Source organism: Diplotaxodon limnothrissa, linkage group LG15 (assembly GCF_057381915.1).
Source record: "Diplotaxodon limnothrissa isolate DT_005_m linkage group LG15, D_limnothrissa_male_GT1.1, whole genome shotgun sequence".
Classification (NCBI taxonomy): Eukaryota; Metazoa; Chordata; class Actinopteri; order Cichliformes; family Cichlidae; genus Diplotaxodon; species Diplotaxodon limnothrissa.
This window is the reverse complement of record NC_140610.1, coordinates 4,168,301-4,184,214: the sequence shown is the minus strand read 5'-3', so window position 1 is coordinate 4,184,214 and position 15,914 is coordinate 4,168,301. Positions and strand designations below refer to the sequence as shown.

The 15,914-nt window shown below is 40.6% G+C and overlaps 1 protein-coding gene across 1 annotated transcript; it reads right to left on the bottom strand.

The window, feature by feature from the left end:
• Window positions 1–4,099: 4,099 nt before the first annotated feature.
• opn8b (opsin 8, group member b) lies at window positions 4,100–15,327 on the bottom strand. The gene is made up of 4 exons (XM_085373284.1): window positions 15,258–15,327; window positions 6,550–6,843; window positions 5,782–6,110; window positions 4,100–4,456 (listed from the first exon to the last, which is right to left on the bottom strand). The coding sequence occupies exons 1-4, from the start codon at window positions 15,325–15,327 to the stop codon at window positions 4,100–4,102; spliced, it is 1,050 nt and encodes a 349-aa protein (XP_085229410.1).
• Between the last annotated feature and the right edge of the window lie 587 nt (window positions 15,328–15,914).

The following is a 15,914-nucleotide window of genomic DNA, read 5'->3' as shown; positions in this document are numbered from 1 at the left end:
GAGTAAAAAAACCTCATAAAATATGTATGTGGGGTAATCAGGTTGGTAGTTTTTAACTGTTGCAAATCGGCAACGCCTGCCTTGAGAGGGTTAAAACGAGATTAAGAAAACATAGACTTAAATGTCAGTCTTCTTTCATTATTCTTGTTGGAGATCGAATGTGTGATTGTCATTTTCCAAGACTTTAATGCATTCATTAAGTGTTTATTTTCAAATATGCACAATCCCTTATATACATAAATATGTTCAGTGTTCAGAACGCTACATTCACAAATCGCGATCGTCAACAGTAGTTACAAGTTGCAAGAAATAAAAAAAGTCTGCTTGCCACACACAACAAAATTAAAACACCAACTCCAATATCAAAGGCAAAGGGAGTTAACATCAGCTGAAGATTCAGTTCGTGCCACCATTTAAGTCGATGTCTCAACACTAAACCAACCTTTCAAAGCCGAATGAGCTGCAAATGAGGCTCTGTCACAACACACTTGTATTAGAGAAGTGTTTTGAAAATGTAACGCACTTCACATTCTGGCTCCACATTTAGAAACAAGGATGTAGACTATGACTAAAAGCAGCCAGTGTTCATGACTTTGACTGAAGACGAATGAAAGCAAAGCCACGTGTGTTCTGTTAATCAAGAACGAACTCTTTCAGATGCTATCAAACAAAAGGACATCCCAATACAGATATTTACCAGCACACACGGCCACACACTGTTGGCATTAAAGCTCCAAAAATAAACAAAGCAAAGAAAATTCTGTCTGTCATTTTAATTTCATCAAAACAAGATAAACTCCAAAGAGAGGGATCCTGTCCCAGATGACGCTGGGCGAGACGCACTGGACCGAGATAGAAAGAGATACCAATACAGTACATGCTCACAACATGGGTGTTGTCAGAATCACTGATTAAACCATGCATATGTCAGGTTGCTGAAATAACAGTACAACACAATACCTATTTAACACATACGGTAACTGCCTGTGCTGTTCCAGAAATAAAATGTCAGTCAAAAATATGATTGTGGGTTTTTTTTTCAGGAAAACCAGATCAAGTATCTCAAAATAATCACAAACCTATTCAAATACACGTGTATACTGAACCTGAATCATTAAAGTGGACCTATCCTGCTCATTACTAGTCCCGTATTTTTAATACCTAACTCCAGAGCTAGCTCTTGCTTTCCACATTTCACAGTTCAAAAACAACCCTCCATTTAAGCCAGCTTTCTTCTGATTGGCTGCCGCTCTCAAATGTGCTACTGTTCTCGCAGTGAGATCTGTGTGTCTGAGATATGGAGGAGAATTAGGGCCACCATGTTCTCTCTCTCTGACATCAAACAGATCCAAGAAAAGAGAAACAAGTTGGACATTTAGGACAGTGTTTTGGTTCACCAGGACTTCAGTTGAACCCAGTATTTGAAACTCTGGCCATGTTTAATTGGAGCATCCACTACCAAAACAGTTTATGTGACATGATCAGGAAAAGCAGAATAGGTCCACTTTGAAGTAAAAAATCACCTTTTCTTTGCTATGATCAAGGTTTTTGTTGTATTTTTCTGCGCAACCTTTGGTTTATATCTCACTTTTAAATGAAGGAGCCACCTTTCTCAACAATCATTAATTCAGTCTTCTTCACACTACTGGTTGGGACTTAAAGCCAGGGAGTGTAAAATAGGGATCAGCTATTCTTGGTTAAAAGTTAAAAGGGAACATCAGGCTGAAATGTGCCGAGTATTTGGAAACACTGGGAAAGTGTAGCATCTATTGAAAGTTTGTAGCATTGGGCATTTGGCTTTTATATCTATAAACTGGATGGAAAACAACCTTCCCCTATAATAATGCATTCCCACTGGTAACAGCCTGTGGGAAACACTGCAGTAAAATGTGGTGACAACAATAAAAAGAGTGGCCCTAAGTTTTGATTGTTCAAAACCTACATTGCTGCAGAGTGCACATTTGCACAGTTTGAGTATATGTCGCAGTTGATTGTCTTCTCACTCCTCTGCCTCTTTCACATCTCATTGTGTTTGTGTGTATATGTAGTAAATAACAAAAAGATGTTTACTGTGGTGAGTTCTTCAAGGGCACGGGTGTGCTCAGCAGCTCTGTCTCTGAAACGTCTCTCATAGCAGGGTTTCACCAACTGTAAGCACAAATTTGACTCTATATTACAGCTTTTGTTGGCTCCACATTCACAGCATTTAATACATTGTGCAAACACATCCTCCCACATGTCATGGCCAGTCAGAAAAAGGCCAAGTATTACCCTGCTGTGGTATAATACCACACACCAGAGGTGGGACCAAGTCATTGTTTTGCAAGTCTCAAGTAAGTCTCAAGTCTTTATCCTCAAGTCTCAAGTCAAGTCTCAAGTAATGTCAGGCAAGTCAGAGTCGAGTCTCAAGTCACTGGTGTAAAAGTCCGAGTCAAGTCACAAGTCTGAAACTTTGAATTTCAAGTCCTTTCGAGTCTTTAAAAAAAACAAACGAAAAAATAATGTTGCAGTTATATGCTAAATGTAAATATTAGACCATGTAATTTTTAAATCTGTGTTTTTCTCAACACATGACAAAATAGTGAACTTAGAAAATATACACAAATTGTGAAATTGCACCTCTTTAAAATGCAGCTCAATTAAACCTAGCTCCAAGAATAATTTTCACCGACAGTTCTGAGATAAGCTGCATGTTATTCTTGGATGCGGTTGTAGGACCGGCTTTAAAATCGCATGACAAAAATATCATACATAAATAAATGATATTTTAAAAAAAATATAATTTAAAAAAAAACTGCATCACCAACGTAGCCTGGACAACATTTGCTAGTTAGATGAAGTCAGCTATCTCATCGTAGCATATTTATATGCATATTTATAATTATACGGTTCTTGGAGTGAGTGCATACACTCATGAAGTTTAGTAACTTCCGGTCACTGCAACAAGCCCAGGTACAGTTTACCGCCGGATGGGTGCAGGACCTTGAAATGCACCGTGTAGAACGAAAGACCATCGTACGTATCATAAGTTTACCAGTCTCACAAATCGTCGTCATAAATATACATTCGTTAACCGTTTATTAATATAACCTTTGAGCTCAACGGTAATTAATTAGTAGTGGAAATAATTTCTGGTACCCATCACAGAAATGTAGCAGTGACAACAATATATGCTGTAATCGTACTGGACAATTAGTGATACAAAAAACCTGTTTTATCCTGTGAATAAAAGTATATGTTTTTGTCAATGTACCATAATAACAGAAGCGAAACGCAATATTGTGTCAGGACAATTCACTATTTATGCACAATAAACAAAGGAGCATAGCGCGACAATTTCTGTTCTTGCTTGTAACCTATATCACCAATTATGTTATGAAAATGACGTATTAACTACTAAAAAACACTGACCTTTGTGTAAATGCTTGGAGCAGACTAACCTGTGAGCTGGAGTGTTCTGGGACGTTATATTTGGTCTTTGAATGGCTGCAATCCAGGCCATCCGTTGCATCTTTGTTACTTCGGAAACATGAACAATTTCTCTTCAACGACGTAATCCGATAACAACCGATCTCTTTACCCGTCGGCTTCCCGTGGCTGTCATGCGACCGGCTATTGCAGTTAATAACACAACAGCTTCTTGACATTTTTGTGTTTCTTTTTATCGCTGTATAACTGATTTTAATTGAAAGCCTGCGTGCGCTAGTACCGCTTGCCACGAGTTCCCAGAATCCTTTGCGGTTCTACCCGTGAATGACGTCACATTTTCAATCTCTATATAATATGCATGTTAAATTTTATATTTGGGGTAAAATATCAAGTCTTTTCAAGTAAACCGGTTCAAGTCCAATTCAAGTCCCAAGTCATTGGTGTAAAAGTCCAAGTCAAGTCACAAGTCTTAGAACATTTTTTCAAGTCAAGTCTAAAGTCATAAAATTAATGACTCGAGTCTGACTCGAGTCCAAGTCATGTGACTCGAGTCCACACCTCTGCCACACACCGTTTGGAAAGAAACAAACAAAAAAACTTCTGTCTGTCTTGATAACACATTATTTTCAGTCTTTGTTCTCAAGTGTGCTCCAAAAAACAAACCAGTCTTTCAACCCAAAGTCACTGACTTGGATTCTGTGATCTCCTGCAAGGTAGATCGTGGTTGTTCTTTGGGCTTGATGCTAGCACTAACCATGTAAATATTGTTGTCACTGATCGTGTTGGAGACTTTGCACGGCTTACAACATAAACACAGCCACGACAGCTGATTGACCTCCCTTTTGAAGCTTTGGCTGAAGAAGTAGTAGATCACAGGGTTGTAAACAGTAGAGCTCTTTGCAAACATGCACGGCAGCAGGCTGACTTCAGGTGGGATGGTGCTGCTGTCACGGAAAATGGACCACAGGCTTACCAAACCGTAGGGTGTCCAACAGCATATAAAGCCTATACTGATCAAAACAGCAATCTGAAATAAAACAGGAAGATAAAGTCAGCAAAAAACTCTCAAAGTCGATGAAAACAAAGACAAGGCAAGAATTTCATTGGATTATGATTGGGAGCGTCACTGATTTAGTTATGGTTAGAAAAAAAACCCTATCAATTCTCAGGTTTTACATATTGGGACATAATAAGAATGATCTGGTTCTTAGAAAGTCTTAAAAGTCATGGCATTACTTAATAAAAACTAAGCCTAAATGCAGAAGCCGTGTGTGAAAAACTGTCAAGCACGGTGGTGGCAGGTTCATGATTTGGATTCATTTTCTTGCCACAGGACTTGGACACCTTGCAGTCACCGAGTTAAGCATGAAGTACCTGTATACCAAAGTGCTCTAGAGTCAAGGTTGAGGCCATTTGCCTGATGGAAAATGAGTCGTGCAACAGGACAGTGATCCCAAACACGGCAGCAAATCTCCAAAAGAATGGCCGAAGGCACACATATCAAGGTGTAGCGATGGTGTCAAGGTGTCCAGTCAAAACTCAGACCTCAACCCAAATTAAATTCTGTGGTTTAACCTTAAAGGAGCTGTGCATAAACAAATACCTGCAAACCTCACTGAACTGAAAGAAGAGTGAGGCAAATTCCTCCTCAGCATTGTGATAGACTGAAAAAGTCATACAGAAAACCATTTGATGTAATTGCTGCTTAAGGTGCTTCAACATCAATGGTAAATGGCCTGTATTTGTATAGTGCTTTACTAGTCCCTAAGGACCCCAAAGCGCTTTACACATCCAGTCATCCACCCATTCACACACACATTCATACACTTGTGATGGCAGCTACATTGTAGCCACAGCCGCTCAGGGGCGCACTGACAGAGGCGATGGGGTTTTCCTAATTTTTTGACACACTGCTTCTGCACTGTTGCTTAGGTTTTGTTCAATAAATAATGACATGGTGTAATATGTCATATGGTTTACCTAATTTTAAAACCTGATAAGGACCAGTTCTTTTTTAGTGCCTCTTAATTAAACCATAGACAGAAGGTATGCTTACATTTGGCTCCAGATTGTGACACTTGTGGGTGTAAAATGGATTGGCTTAAAGTTTTCAACAACGAGGTTAAATGTGCTTTTCAGTCCTAAAAAAATTAAAATGAACTGATTCTGAGAAAGGAATAGGAGGGAACTTAACTAACATCAAGCCATTGGTTGACCAAACCACAGGGTATAGTGCTGACTGGATGAACCGTCTCTCTCGATGATCAAATATTCAACAATTTTCAGAATTTTAACCCTTTAAAGCAAACTACAGTTTCAGATCTTTATAATCTTCAGTAAAGAGCGACTCACTAGTAACAGCCTCCGATGGAGCTTGACGATGTTGGGGATTCTGTGGCTGTTGTGCATCGACTTTTTGTAGGTGAAATAGAGTTTGATGGCGATGCCAAAGTAGCAGCAGAGGATGATGACAGTAGGCATGACCAGGTTGAAGAAGAACAGGGAGATAACAAAAGAGAATCCCTCATATTTCATCTGGCCCCAGGCAAGTGAGCAGGACAGGCCAAAGGGTTCTGGGCCGTATCGACCCCAGCCCACTATGGGAAACAGAGCCCAGATCAAAGCATACAGCCAGGACCACAGGCACAGCATCTTCACCTTCTTCCAACTGATTTTCTCCCCTGCAGTGAGAAATAAAGAGAACAGTTGCTTTCTCCTTCTTATATGCAGTTAAATGGCAGAGCTTAGATAAGATCCTATATTTCTTAAATCACATATCACATGCATAGAAATAATTTAGTTTTATTTATTAAACACCGAAACACAAAAACAGTTGCCTTTATGTTAAAACGCAAAAACTCTGTTACACAGTTACACTGAAAACAGGTTTAAACATATGGACGTGAGCGAGATGTTTCTACCTTCAAACAATTAGAAAACATTGCGGATGGTATGTAATACAAAGGTAAGAAGATTTTTATTTCCATTAATTCTCTTTTATATTTGACAGCATGGCTCTTGTCTGTGACCTCTCTGCCGGTTCTATGCATACATGAAAAGAGGCAGATGTGGGAAGAGCATCTTTGGAAACAGTATTTTTGTCAGCCCTGAATTACTTACTAGGTGACTGCAGGTTGAGGGACACAATCAAGCGCACAACAGCCAAGATGGTGAGGTTCATGATGCTGGCCATGCCAAAGAAGAATCCTGCCAGGCCATAATAGACACAGGAAACATCTCCCCCAAGCCAGCGATGGCTCCAGGCAGACGCCACAGCTAGAGGGTACATGGTGACAGCTGCTCCCAGGTCTGTCATGGCTAGATTCACACTCAGCAGCTCCGGCGGTTTCATCCTGGACGACCTTTTGAATGCCACGATAAGGACTTGCAGGTTTCCCACAATGGAGAGCACAGCTGGGATACAGAGGAAGAGGAGAAGATGATATAATGAATAGAAGTCTAGCTACACAAACACACATGCCGTCTGCAAAGGTGTTTAAAGTGGTTGATGCCTTTGGATGCATATTAATCGTGCGTTAAATTATGTCAAATTTGTCCTTTAGCTGTTAGATGATTTAACAACAACAATAATCAGCATTCACTGGCCTTGATTGCGGTACGTGTGAGGTCCACATTACTGTTCCCCTGTGTTTGAAGAAGTGCATATAAGCACATACACTGACACACAGGTTAAACACACAGTGCATTAACAATGATCCTGATCTGTGTAAAAACACAAGACTCTGGATGGATGTTGGATTTGTTTCTCTGGAGAGGAGTGCGACCACACTGTCGTTACATCGTTTATTGAATCCACGGTAGAGGTTTAACTAAGGAAGAAGGACAGCTTTACCCACTGGCTGCCTGCAAATGACACACAATGCTAATCTTTTTAAACAGCCTCACAGCCCATTACAAAATGATTTGACCTTTTCTTTTATAATGGAAGGTAAAAGTCAGGCGAGCACCTAAGTGCAGCTTCAAGGTTTGTGTGAGGTGCTTTTTTATTACTAGTTTATACGCTTAGACCACAATTCAGAGATAAATACGTCACTTTTTACTCCTCTATATTTATTTATTATCTTCTGTAAAATAATTGCTGCAAAATCACATCTGCAGCACAGTTTAAAATAAATAAATAAATAAATCCATCAGTAGGAAAACGTTACAATGTACTGTTTTAAAGGAAGGAATTTTCTTTTTTGGGTATCTTTTGACCACACATTGATTTTTTTCCATTCTCTATTTACAGAAATCTTAATGAAATCTTAAAAAAAAAAAATAGATAAGGTAGTGTTAGTTGTTGTTTCTGACTCTATCCTCTCGTCTCCCTGCATTTCTGGAGCAGATGTATAAGACGGAGACGGAGATAAGGTGAAGCATTTTGCACATCAGTTTCCACACCTCAGGCAAATCTGTGTTTCATTAAACTCACTATGACATTTGCCCCATTAAACCTTTAGGGGATTATTTTCCTGATAAACACAAGATGTTTTTGAAATAGGCCAACCAGCATCTGACCATAGCCTGAAGAACTATTCACGTCTGCCGTTTAGTCTAAAGGCCAATAAGGATATTACTTAAAACATTGTACGTCTATTTGAGCTATCTGAACAATACTGTTTTTATCACACTGTTAAATATTCACATATAAGGGTAATCTTTTACCTCTGACCTCTCAGTAATACAGAAAACAACCACAGAAAGAAAACCATAATGTTAGGGCATTGGCAGGCGCTCAAAGCTGAAAATAACAGTACTTATTTCTTTCACATTTCAAGCAGAAAGAAGTCATGATTACGTCAGACACAGATTAACGCTAACTCTGTTGCCTCTCTTTTGTTTTCCTCAGCACAAAGCCGCCATTGTATCTCTCAACATGTGAACTTGACCTTGCCTAGCAGCCTTGCACATGAAGAAAGTTTGTAAGACTGTAAGCTTGTATTCACTGGAGTGGGTGATTTGATGAATTTCCTGCCAGATCGGTGAAATTGGTGAACGTATACGGTGATTATCGCTGTGATTAGTGTAGAAAGAAGAGCCTAGCTTCTGTTTTTGGCAGAGAACAAAAGGACAACAAAGGTTTAAAAAATCACCGATGTGGGGAAATAACCATGGTGATTACACCTTTTCTCAGAGATGGGATTTTTTAAAAGGAGGCACAAATATTTGTTGCTAGATCAGCTTTTGATGCTGGTCTCACAGTCATGGTAAAGCAATGGCTAAGAGAATGAACTGATGAGGATGGATAATATCTAAAAAGAAAAGTGACAATAAAATGTTCTGCAGGGGAGGAGAGAAGTGTACACATTGTGTTGAAGTGCTTTTAAAGTGCTCATGTATAATCAGCTTTCTTCACAGCCTCCGCAGTGTTGAACTGTGAGGTTCGGTTGGTAGATTTGGATCAATGCCCGTGTATTTCAGAGAGATAGTTTTCCAGTACACTTCATATGCTTGACATCAGCTGCCATGACAACACCTGCAGACTGTTAGGTGGCATTCACCTCTAGAGCAGTAATAGAAATGTGACTGACTAAGAATCCATTAACTGATGTCAAAAGGTGGAGAACATGAAAAATGTGAAAAATGTCCAGATGCTGAATGATGACCTGCTGAGCTTCAGGCTGTAATTAGAGCTAGCCTATAGTGTGCCACGTCTGCTCCTTGGCTTGAACATGAAACAGTTTCCAGAGGTGAGGATTATTCCTGAGCAACCTCAGCTTAGAGCACTGTGTACTTTCCTCTCACTCTCTTCTACTGTGGGTAATCTTGTTAACCTTTCCCCGTAAACTAGAACACCAAGAAACTCCTTTCCTGCACCTGCTTCTGTCTTAGCGCTTGAAGGACTACTTTAATGTTGCAGAAGTCCATTGTCTTAAGAGGAGTTCAGCATTATGGCCGCATATATTTTTAAAATCAGACATCATGAGTGAGAGGTCTTGGTAGCCGGGAATCGGTCTGCCAGGGGCTCCGCTCCTGGCAGACCAGCGTGTCCTGGATCTCCTGGGCAGATCCAGGACACGCTGGAGAGATTTTATCTCACAGCTGGCCTGGGAATGCCTTGATGTTCCTCCGGATGAGCTGGAGGAGGTGGCTGGGGAGAGGGAGGCCTGGGATTCTCTGCTTAGGCCCCTGTGACCCGGGCCCTGGATAAGCGGAAGAAGATGGATGGATGGATGGATGAGTGAGAGGTGGATCAAGCTCATAAGTTGAAGACACTTATAAGGTAGTAATTTCTCAGTCACAGGTTCAATAAGCCCTAAAGGATCCTGCTTTTTTTTCTGTTTGACTCTAAATCATACTGGAGGTTACAACATGAACATAATGTTTATTTAATAAGAGTTGAAACAAGCAATTAAACCATAAACTGATTAGAAAGATTTTTATTGAGGTTTTAAATCAAGTGATGAGCCGTTTCCCAACTTTCCTTGACTTCATACAATATTTCGCCCACCTACTGGCTGTTAGATAGCAGGTATACATTGTTTTCATATAACGTTCATGCCCTGTCTTGCTGAACAAAATATTGCATTGATTTTTTTTGCTGGAAGCAACCTCAGGGAAACAAACAGATGACAAAACTAACAGCATAAATGCACTTCTGTGTATATCCAGCACTAAGACAGACTCCTTCGTCGTGAAGGGAGATTCTCTGACAGTCTCCCTACACAGGAACTCTTGATTTTATGTAAGATCTCCTTTGGGACTTTTTAAGCTCAAAGCCCAGTGACCCGATCAACTTCCAGCTCACTGCAAATTACTTTCAAGTGGCTTTAACTGCTCTCTGCAAACAAAAAAGAATCAATGGCGACATGTAACATCATCCCATATGTCTGCAAATAGAGTTTGTCTTAGCTACACACCCACTATCTCATGATTGAATTAATGGCTGGAGGAGTTATGTTTAGAAAACCCACATTATAACCAGTTATAATACAAATGAGGGAAGGGTTATGAAATACAGACACACAGTCACATTAATTCCACCCACCACATCGGTGATCAATCCCAGGGAAAATTCTGTTTTACCACTTGCTTTATGGATTTGGTTGATGGTTAGAAGAAGAGTGCATGCATAATGTTGTGGAGGGGAATAAAAAGTCAGACAGGATCATGAGTTTGAAGCTGAAAATTGTATAGGTGACGATGAATGTGCATATGCCCCACAAGTTAGATGCTAGTTACATGAGAAAGAGGAATTCTACACTAACTTGGATGAAGTGGTAGAGAGTGTCGCCAGGGGGAGAGGGTGGTGATGGTTTAAGAAGACAGAGGCAGAAGGATTTCTCTCCTCAACAGACGGTAGTGGATTTTTTTCTGTGGTGAACACATGCTTCAAGAAGAGGGAGGAACATAGGGTGATGTGTAAGAGTGGAGGCAGCTGGACTAAATCCTGGAGAAAGTGTAATGTGAAAGAGAAAAGAGACTGCAAGCTGGTGTGAGGGAAGAATGTAGCTCGGCAGCTAGACAGTAGTCTGTAGGACGACTCTGGAAGGAGAGGAAGTGAGTGAATTAAATGGAGGAGGTTAAAGAAGGTAAAATGTTACACAGAGTAGTTGGGTGGTAGGTAAGAGATAACAGATGGCTGGGACAGTACAACTGAAGTGGTGAGAGAAACTGCCAAGAAGGTGTTTTGTGTATCCTCTGAGCAGAAGGAAGAAGACTTGGTGGTGGAACGAGGCTGTGCAGGAAAGTATTCAAAGGAACAGGTTAGCAAAGAAAAAATGGGATAGTCAGGGAGATGCAAAAAGTATACAGGAGTACTGGGAGGCTATGCACACAGCAAAGAGAGGGGTGGCAAAGGAACGGACTTTAAGTGCGTTGTATGTGGACACTAAGAAAGGAAAAAAAGATTTGTATCAATTGGCTAGCAAGAGATTGAACTGGAAAGGACGTGCAGGAGGTTAGGGTGCTTAACCCTGGAGAACCCATGGGGTCAGATCCGACCCCATTGGTTTACTAGGGAAACCATGGGGTCAAATTTGACCCCATGGTTTCTCCAGGGTTAAAGATAGAGGAAGGAGTACTTTAAGGAGCTGATGAATGAAGAAAATGAGAGGAGCCCTCACTTCCTCCTGACTAATCCTCTGCACTTCCTGATTCAGTAACTGCAGAGGATTAGTAATGAGGAAGTGAGGGCAGCTATGAAGAGGATGAAAAGTGGAAAGCTGGTTGGTCCTGTGGAGCTATGGAGATGTCTAGGAGAAAGCACAGTGGACCAGGTTGTTTAACACTGATTCCAGTTTTTATGAACAAGGAGGACGTGCAAAGCTGTAGGAGCTACAGAAGGATTAATGAGCCATACAATAAAGACATGAGAAAGAGTTGTTGAAGCTGCATGGTGCACTGTCTTCTTTCAATATGGAGAAGGTTTGGACACATGCAGATGAAGCACATGGATATAATGGACAACGGATGCTGAGCATGGAGTTGCCAAACTGAAGGAAAAGAGGAAGACTGCACAGAGATTCATGGATGTAGTGAAGGAATACATGCAGAATGGTGATGTGACAGAGAGGAAGGGGTGAGGTGGAGGCAGATAATCCAGTGTGGTGACCCCTAAAGGAAGCAGACAAAAGAAGAAGCAGTAGGTTTGAAAACATGTGTCCCTCCTGGACAGACTGGATGTGAGAAAGACCTGTAGAGATCCAACTGCAGCAGCATTTGTGATCTATGGATACACACAGGGGTAAATGAAAAGGGGTCAATTATATAGTGGTATGACAGCCCTTACTGTTAGATTTAGACAGACAGATGAAGAGGCTGTTTTCATCCTAATCCATACATGGCTTAATAATGGTCTACTGGTACAGCATCGACACGTAGGAGAAGAAGTAACAGCGTGTTTTATATTTAGGGTGACTTTTGCTTAAAGGTCACAACATGGGACAATGTAAAGACGCAGCTCCTTTTTTTTTCAAGGGTACAAAGTTTGATGATTTTATTTGAGTTAAGCTACAACATTAATAGAAAGGATGGGTAGTTCTAAGAGTCTTTCTCCCACTGCACTGTCGCTTTTTGTTTGTAAAAATTGTAAAAAGATTTTTAAAAAATGTAAAAGCACATCTGCAAAGGATACACCTGTGGATCTTTGACTATAGCTTCCTTGGCAACCATTTGCCCACCAGACTGAACAGACTGAGGAACTAAAACATCCTTCGATGTGGAATAATAAGACTGACATCCAGGTCACAGGAAAAAAAACGGAGGACAGAGGGAACAAGGAGGTGCAAATTACAGAAATGAGAAAATCCCTTTGTGGTCCCGTCGTTGTGATTGTTTGCCCCACCTTAACTGCATCTGCCTCTGCTTTTGTTTAATCATCCCTCTGTGTCTGTAGTCTTGTTCATGGTGTTTCATGCTCCTGTTCCTCATGCTGCTCGTCAGATGTTATCTCTGACTCTTTTAGTATCCTTAACTGTTCGTGCAAGTCAAATAAATGGTCATCCTTTTGTTTGGGTCCCCTGTAGACCTCGCCCCGGTAAAGGTCTTTAGTGTTTAACCCTCACAGATAAACATAGGATCCTTTTGTTTCTAAGCAGGCATGCTTTAAACAATGCAAGGGCTAATTTGAATCCAAAGGGAATTAATTTTCTTTTTTTAATCTTTGGCCATTCTGCACAAAGTCAAGGGTGTAGACACTGTGTGGGAACATCAGGATAAAGGGACTGTACTACAAACAGTTGGAGTAGAATGGTTTAGAATAGGAAGTCAATCGGATTACTTTAATGCAGCTGTAGCTAACTTGGTCTTCTATCATTATTAGGGGGGAATTCAAACTGTTACTAAACTTTTCTTAGCCTTTTAGCAGCTTTTATGAGTGTGCACATGGACGTCTCCCTGCACACATGTGCTGTTTTTCTGTTCCTGTGATGTGACTATGACTTCAATCACTGGATATAATTTGTCTGTATTTGTGTGAAATTTTCTGGGAAGAAACTTGCCTCATAACCAGAAGCAGAGCGATGGTGTCGGGACTGATTTCAGTGGAAGTGATTGATTAAGCCCTATATAGTGTATTTCCCCCCCTGTGGGCAGCAGAGAACCGAACAGAAATGAAATCAGACCAGGCTTTGTATTAATCATCCAGCATCAAAACACAGCACGGTTTATCTTTCTCTAACTTCTCTTAGCTTGCATTATTTATCCAGCTTCCCTGTAGCACAATCTGTCAGACTACAAACTACAGCTCATCTATGTTTTTATCTCAAAGCATTGCAAAGCATTGCTGTCCTCCCAATCCCACCACGTCACCACCTAAAAACACATGAAAGGCCAGCTACATTCTGAAATCATGTTTGATTCTAAATGCAAAATGCAGCACAAAAATAAAATAAGGCACACATTTCTCATGCTGGATAACAGAAAGATCAGCAGGGATGACCTGCAGGTATGAGGTGAATGTGGTTCCCAGACAGAACAACTACACCAACTGTTTTTGTCCATTAGAAGAACCAATTCAATACATCAAACCTCAAACATTTGGATTATGAACCTCTGCTGCTTTGCTTCATAAATCCTGCCATCAGTGGATGAAAGGGCCGGTGGTCTTTGTCCTCGGCTGCTATTCTCCACCCTCTATTATTTCAATCTATCAGTCTATCTTTGGTTGTGCAGTAGACTTACTGCTTAATGATGCATTTCCAGGCAGATAAACTGTGCGAAATAGCAGGAGGATGACTGAGTCTCTGTGCTTCTGTCCGTCTTATTGATCAGGAGATCACAGTAGCTTTGTGGAGATTTCTATGTTTTTAAAGTCTTTACCAGCAGGCTGGACACCAGAATTATCCCTGCACATTAAGTCTGCACATGCACAGACCGACCACACCCCCTTTGGTCTCTCACCTGATAAGTGCCCCTTTGGTAAGATTTTTTTCTTCCCAGTTTCTGTCTGGCGTCATTTCAAATTTTCATTTTAAATATGGCCCCTGGCATCAGTTCTCAATAAAAAGCAAGGAAATGCCTCACAGCTGTGTTTCCATAATTCTTCTAACCCTCCTGCACCCCAGGACCTCCTTCCACCTTTTTCTGTCATCACAGCCACTGCACGCATTTGGAGCACCTTGAGGAGCAGCATCCTCTCTGACCTCCGTTCATTGGTGACAGGCAGGTAATGATAAGTGAATGATGGTAGTGTTTACCTCGGCCTCGTCCATGTCTGTCACTGTAATGATATATAATATCCCAAACATAAGTAATAATAACCTCCTCCACCCCCATCCTGAAGGCTGTAGTTTTTCTTTTAAATAAACTATTTTAGTAAACACAGAATCTAAGATCTTATATAAAGGGCGGCATACAAGGTTGAAGACTTACTTCTGTCACTTAGGATTATTCTGAAAGTTATATTATATATTCTCTGAAACCTAAGACCACTGTTCTCCTTACCTGACTGTACCAAACAGATTTCATGCAAATACACTACACACCACACAAACTTACTCTAACCTTCTAAATGACGGTGTGGAGGGTGGGTGTGGGAGATTTCAGATTTAAGCAAAACGTTAGGTCTCCTGTGACTTTGCAAAACGTCTGTCACATTTTCGGTCCGCTGACTTTATTCTGTTCTGCACGCATTTTCAGTATCATGAGATTATATTTTTTTCCCAGTATTTTCTCAGAAAGCTGCTTTGAACTCGTGTGCGCAAAATGGATTATAAAAAAAAGATCACGCTCTTTTAATTCAGTTTAGGTCTCCAAAGCCGGGAGAATAAGTCAATGCTATTGAAGAGTATATTCCCAGACAGGATTAAGATGATCAGAGATGGGAAGCATTCAAAAACCATAAACTGTCATTGTTTCTAGTTTAAGTGCGATTTTCAACTTACTTAAGACCAGCAGGTAGCAGCCCGTGCCGATGTCCAGCGCCGGTGATAAAGCAGAGGTGTACTTATCCATGAAAACAATGATCAGTAACCAAGATAAAAGAAAAGTGATCCTCATGCGATCCCGACGAAGCGGAGAAGAGTCAGACTGCGCCTCTGCTGCTGCTGCGCTCCGGTGTCAGAGGCATCTGTCCTCAGGAATGAAGCTGAGACGCGTACCGGCTGAAGCCTCGTGCCTGCAGCCAGCGTGTGTTGTCAGGGTGATGATGCGTAAAGAGAGGATCATCCAGCGTCTCCAGTGCCGTGGTGTCACTGAGCGTTAGATGTCAAAACGGGAAAACAGGTTTATGTTAGCTTCAGGTTGAGTTAGGTGAGAGTGTGGGAGCTAGCCAGAGACCACAAAGTAAATAAATAAATATACAAGTAAAAAAAAAAAACTCAACCTTTTACCAATTAGACACAAAATATCCTGTTCTCAAATTTTGCTTTGTTGTTTTCAGTGAAGTATCTGAAAATCCCCTTTATGTAAATGGAGTCAACAAAATATTTATTGTATCATTATTTCTTCTGGTAGAACAAAGATAATTGTTTCTGTGTAAACAAGATAAGAAAAAGTTCCCCAAAATAAACACAAATACATACAAAATAAATACAAAAATA

Coding starts and splice junctions, on each gene's coding strand:
- opn8b (XM_085373284.1), bottom strand. CDS start 15,327: ATGGATAAGTACACCTCTGCTTTATCACCGGCGCTGGACATCGGCACG. Junction 6,844..15,257: donor CTGCTACCTGCTGGTCTTAA/GTAAGTTGAAAA, acceptor TCTGTATCCCAG/CTGTGCTCTCCATTGTGGGA. Junction 4,457..5,781: donor TCCATCGGAGGCTGTTACTA/GTGAGTCGCTCT, acceptor GTTTTATTTCAG/ATTGCTGTTTTGATCAGTAT.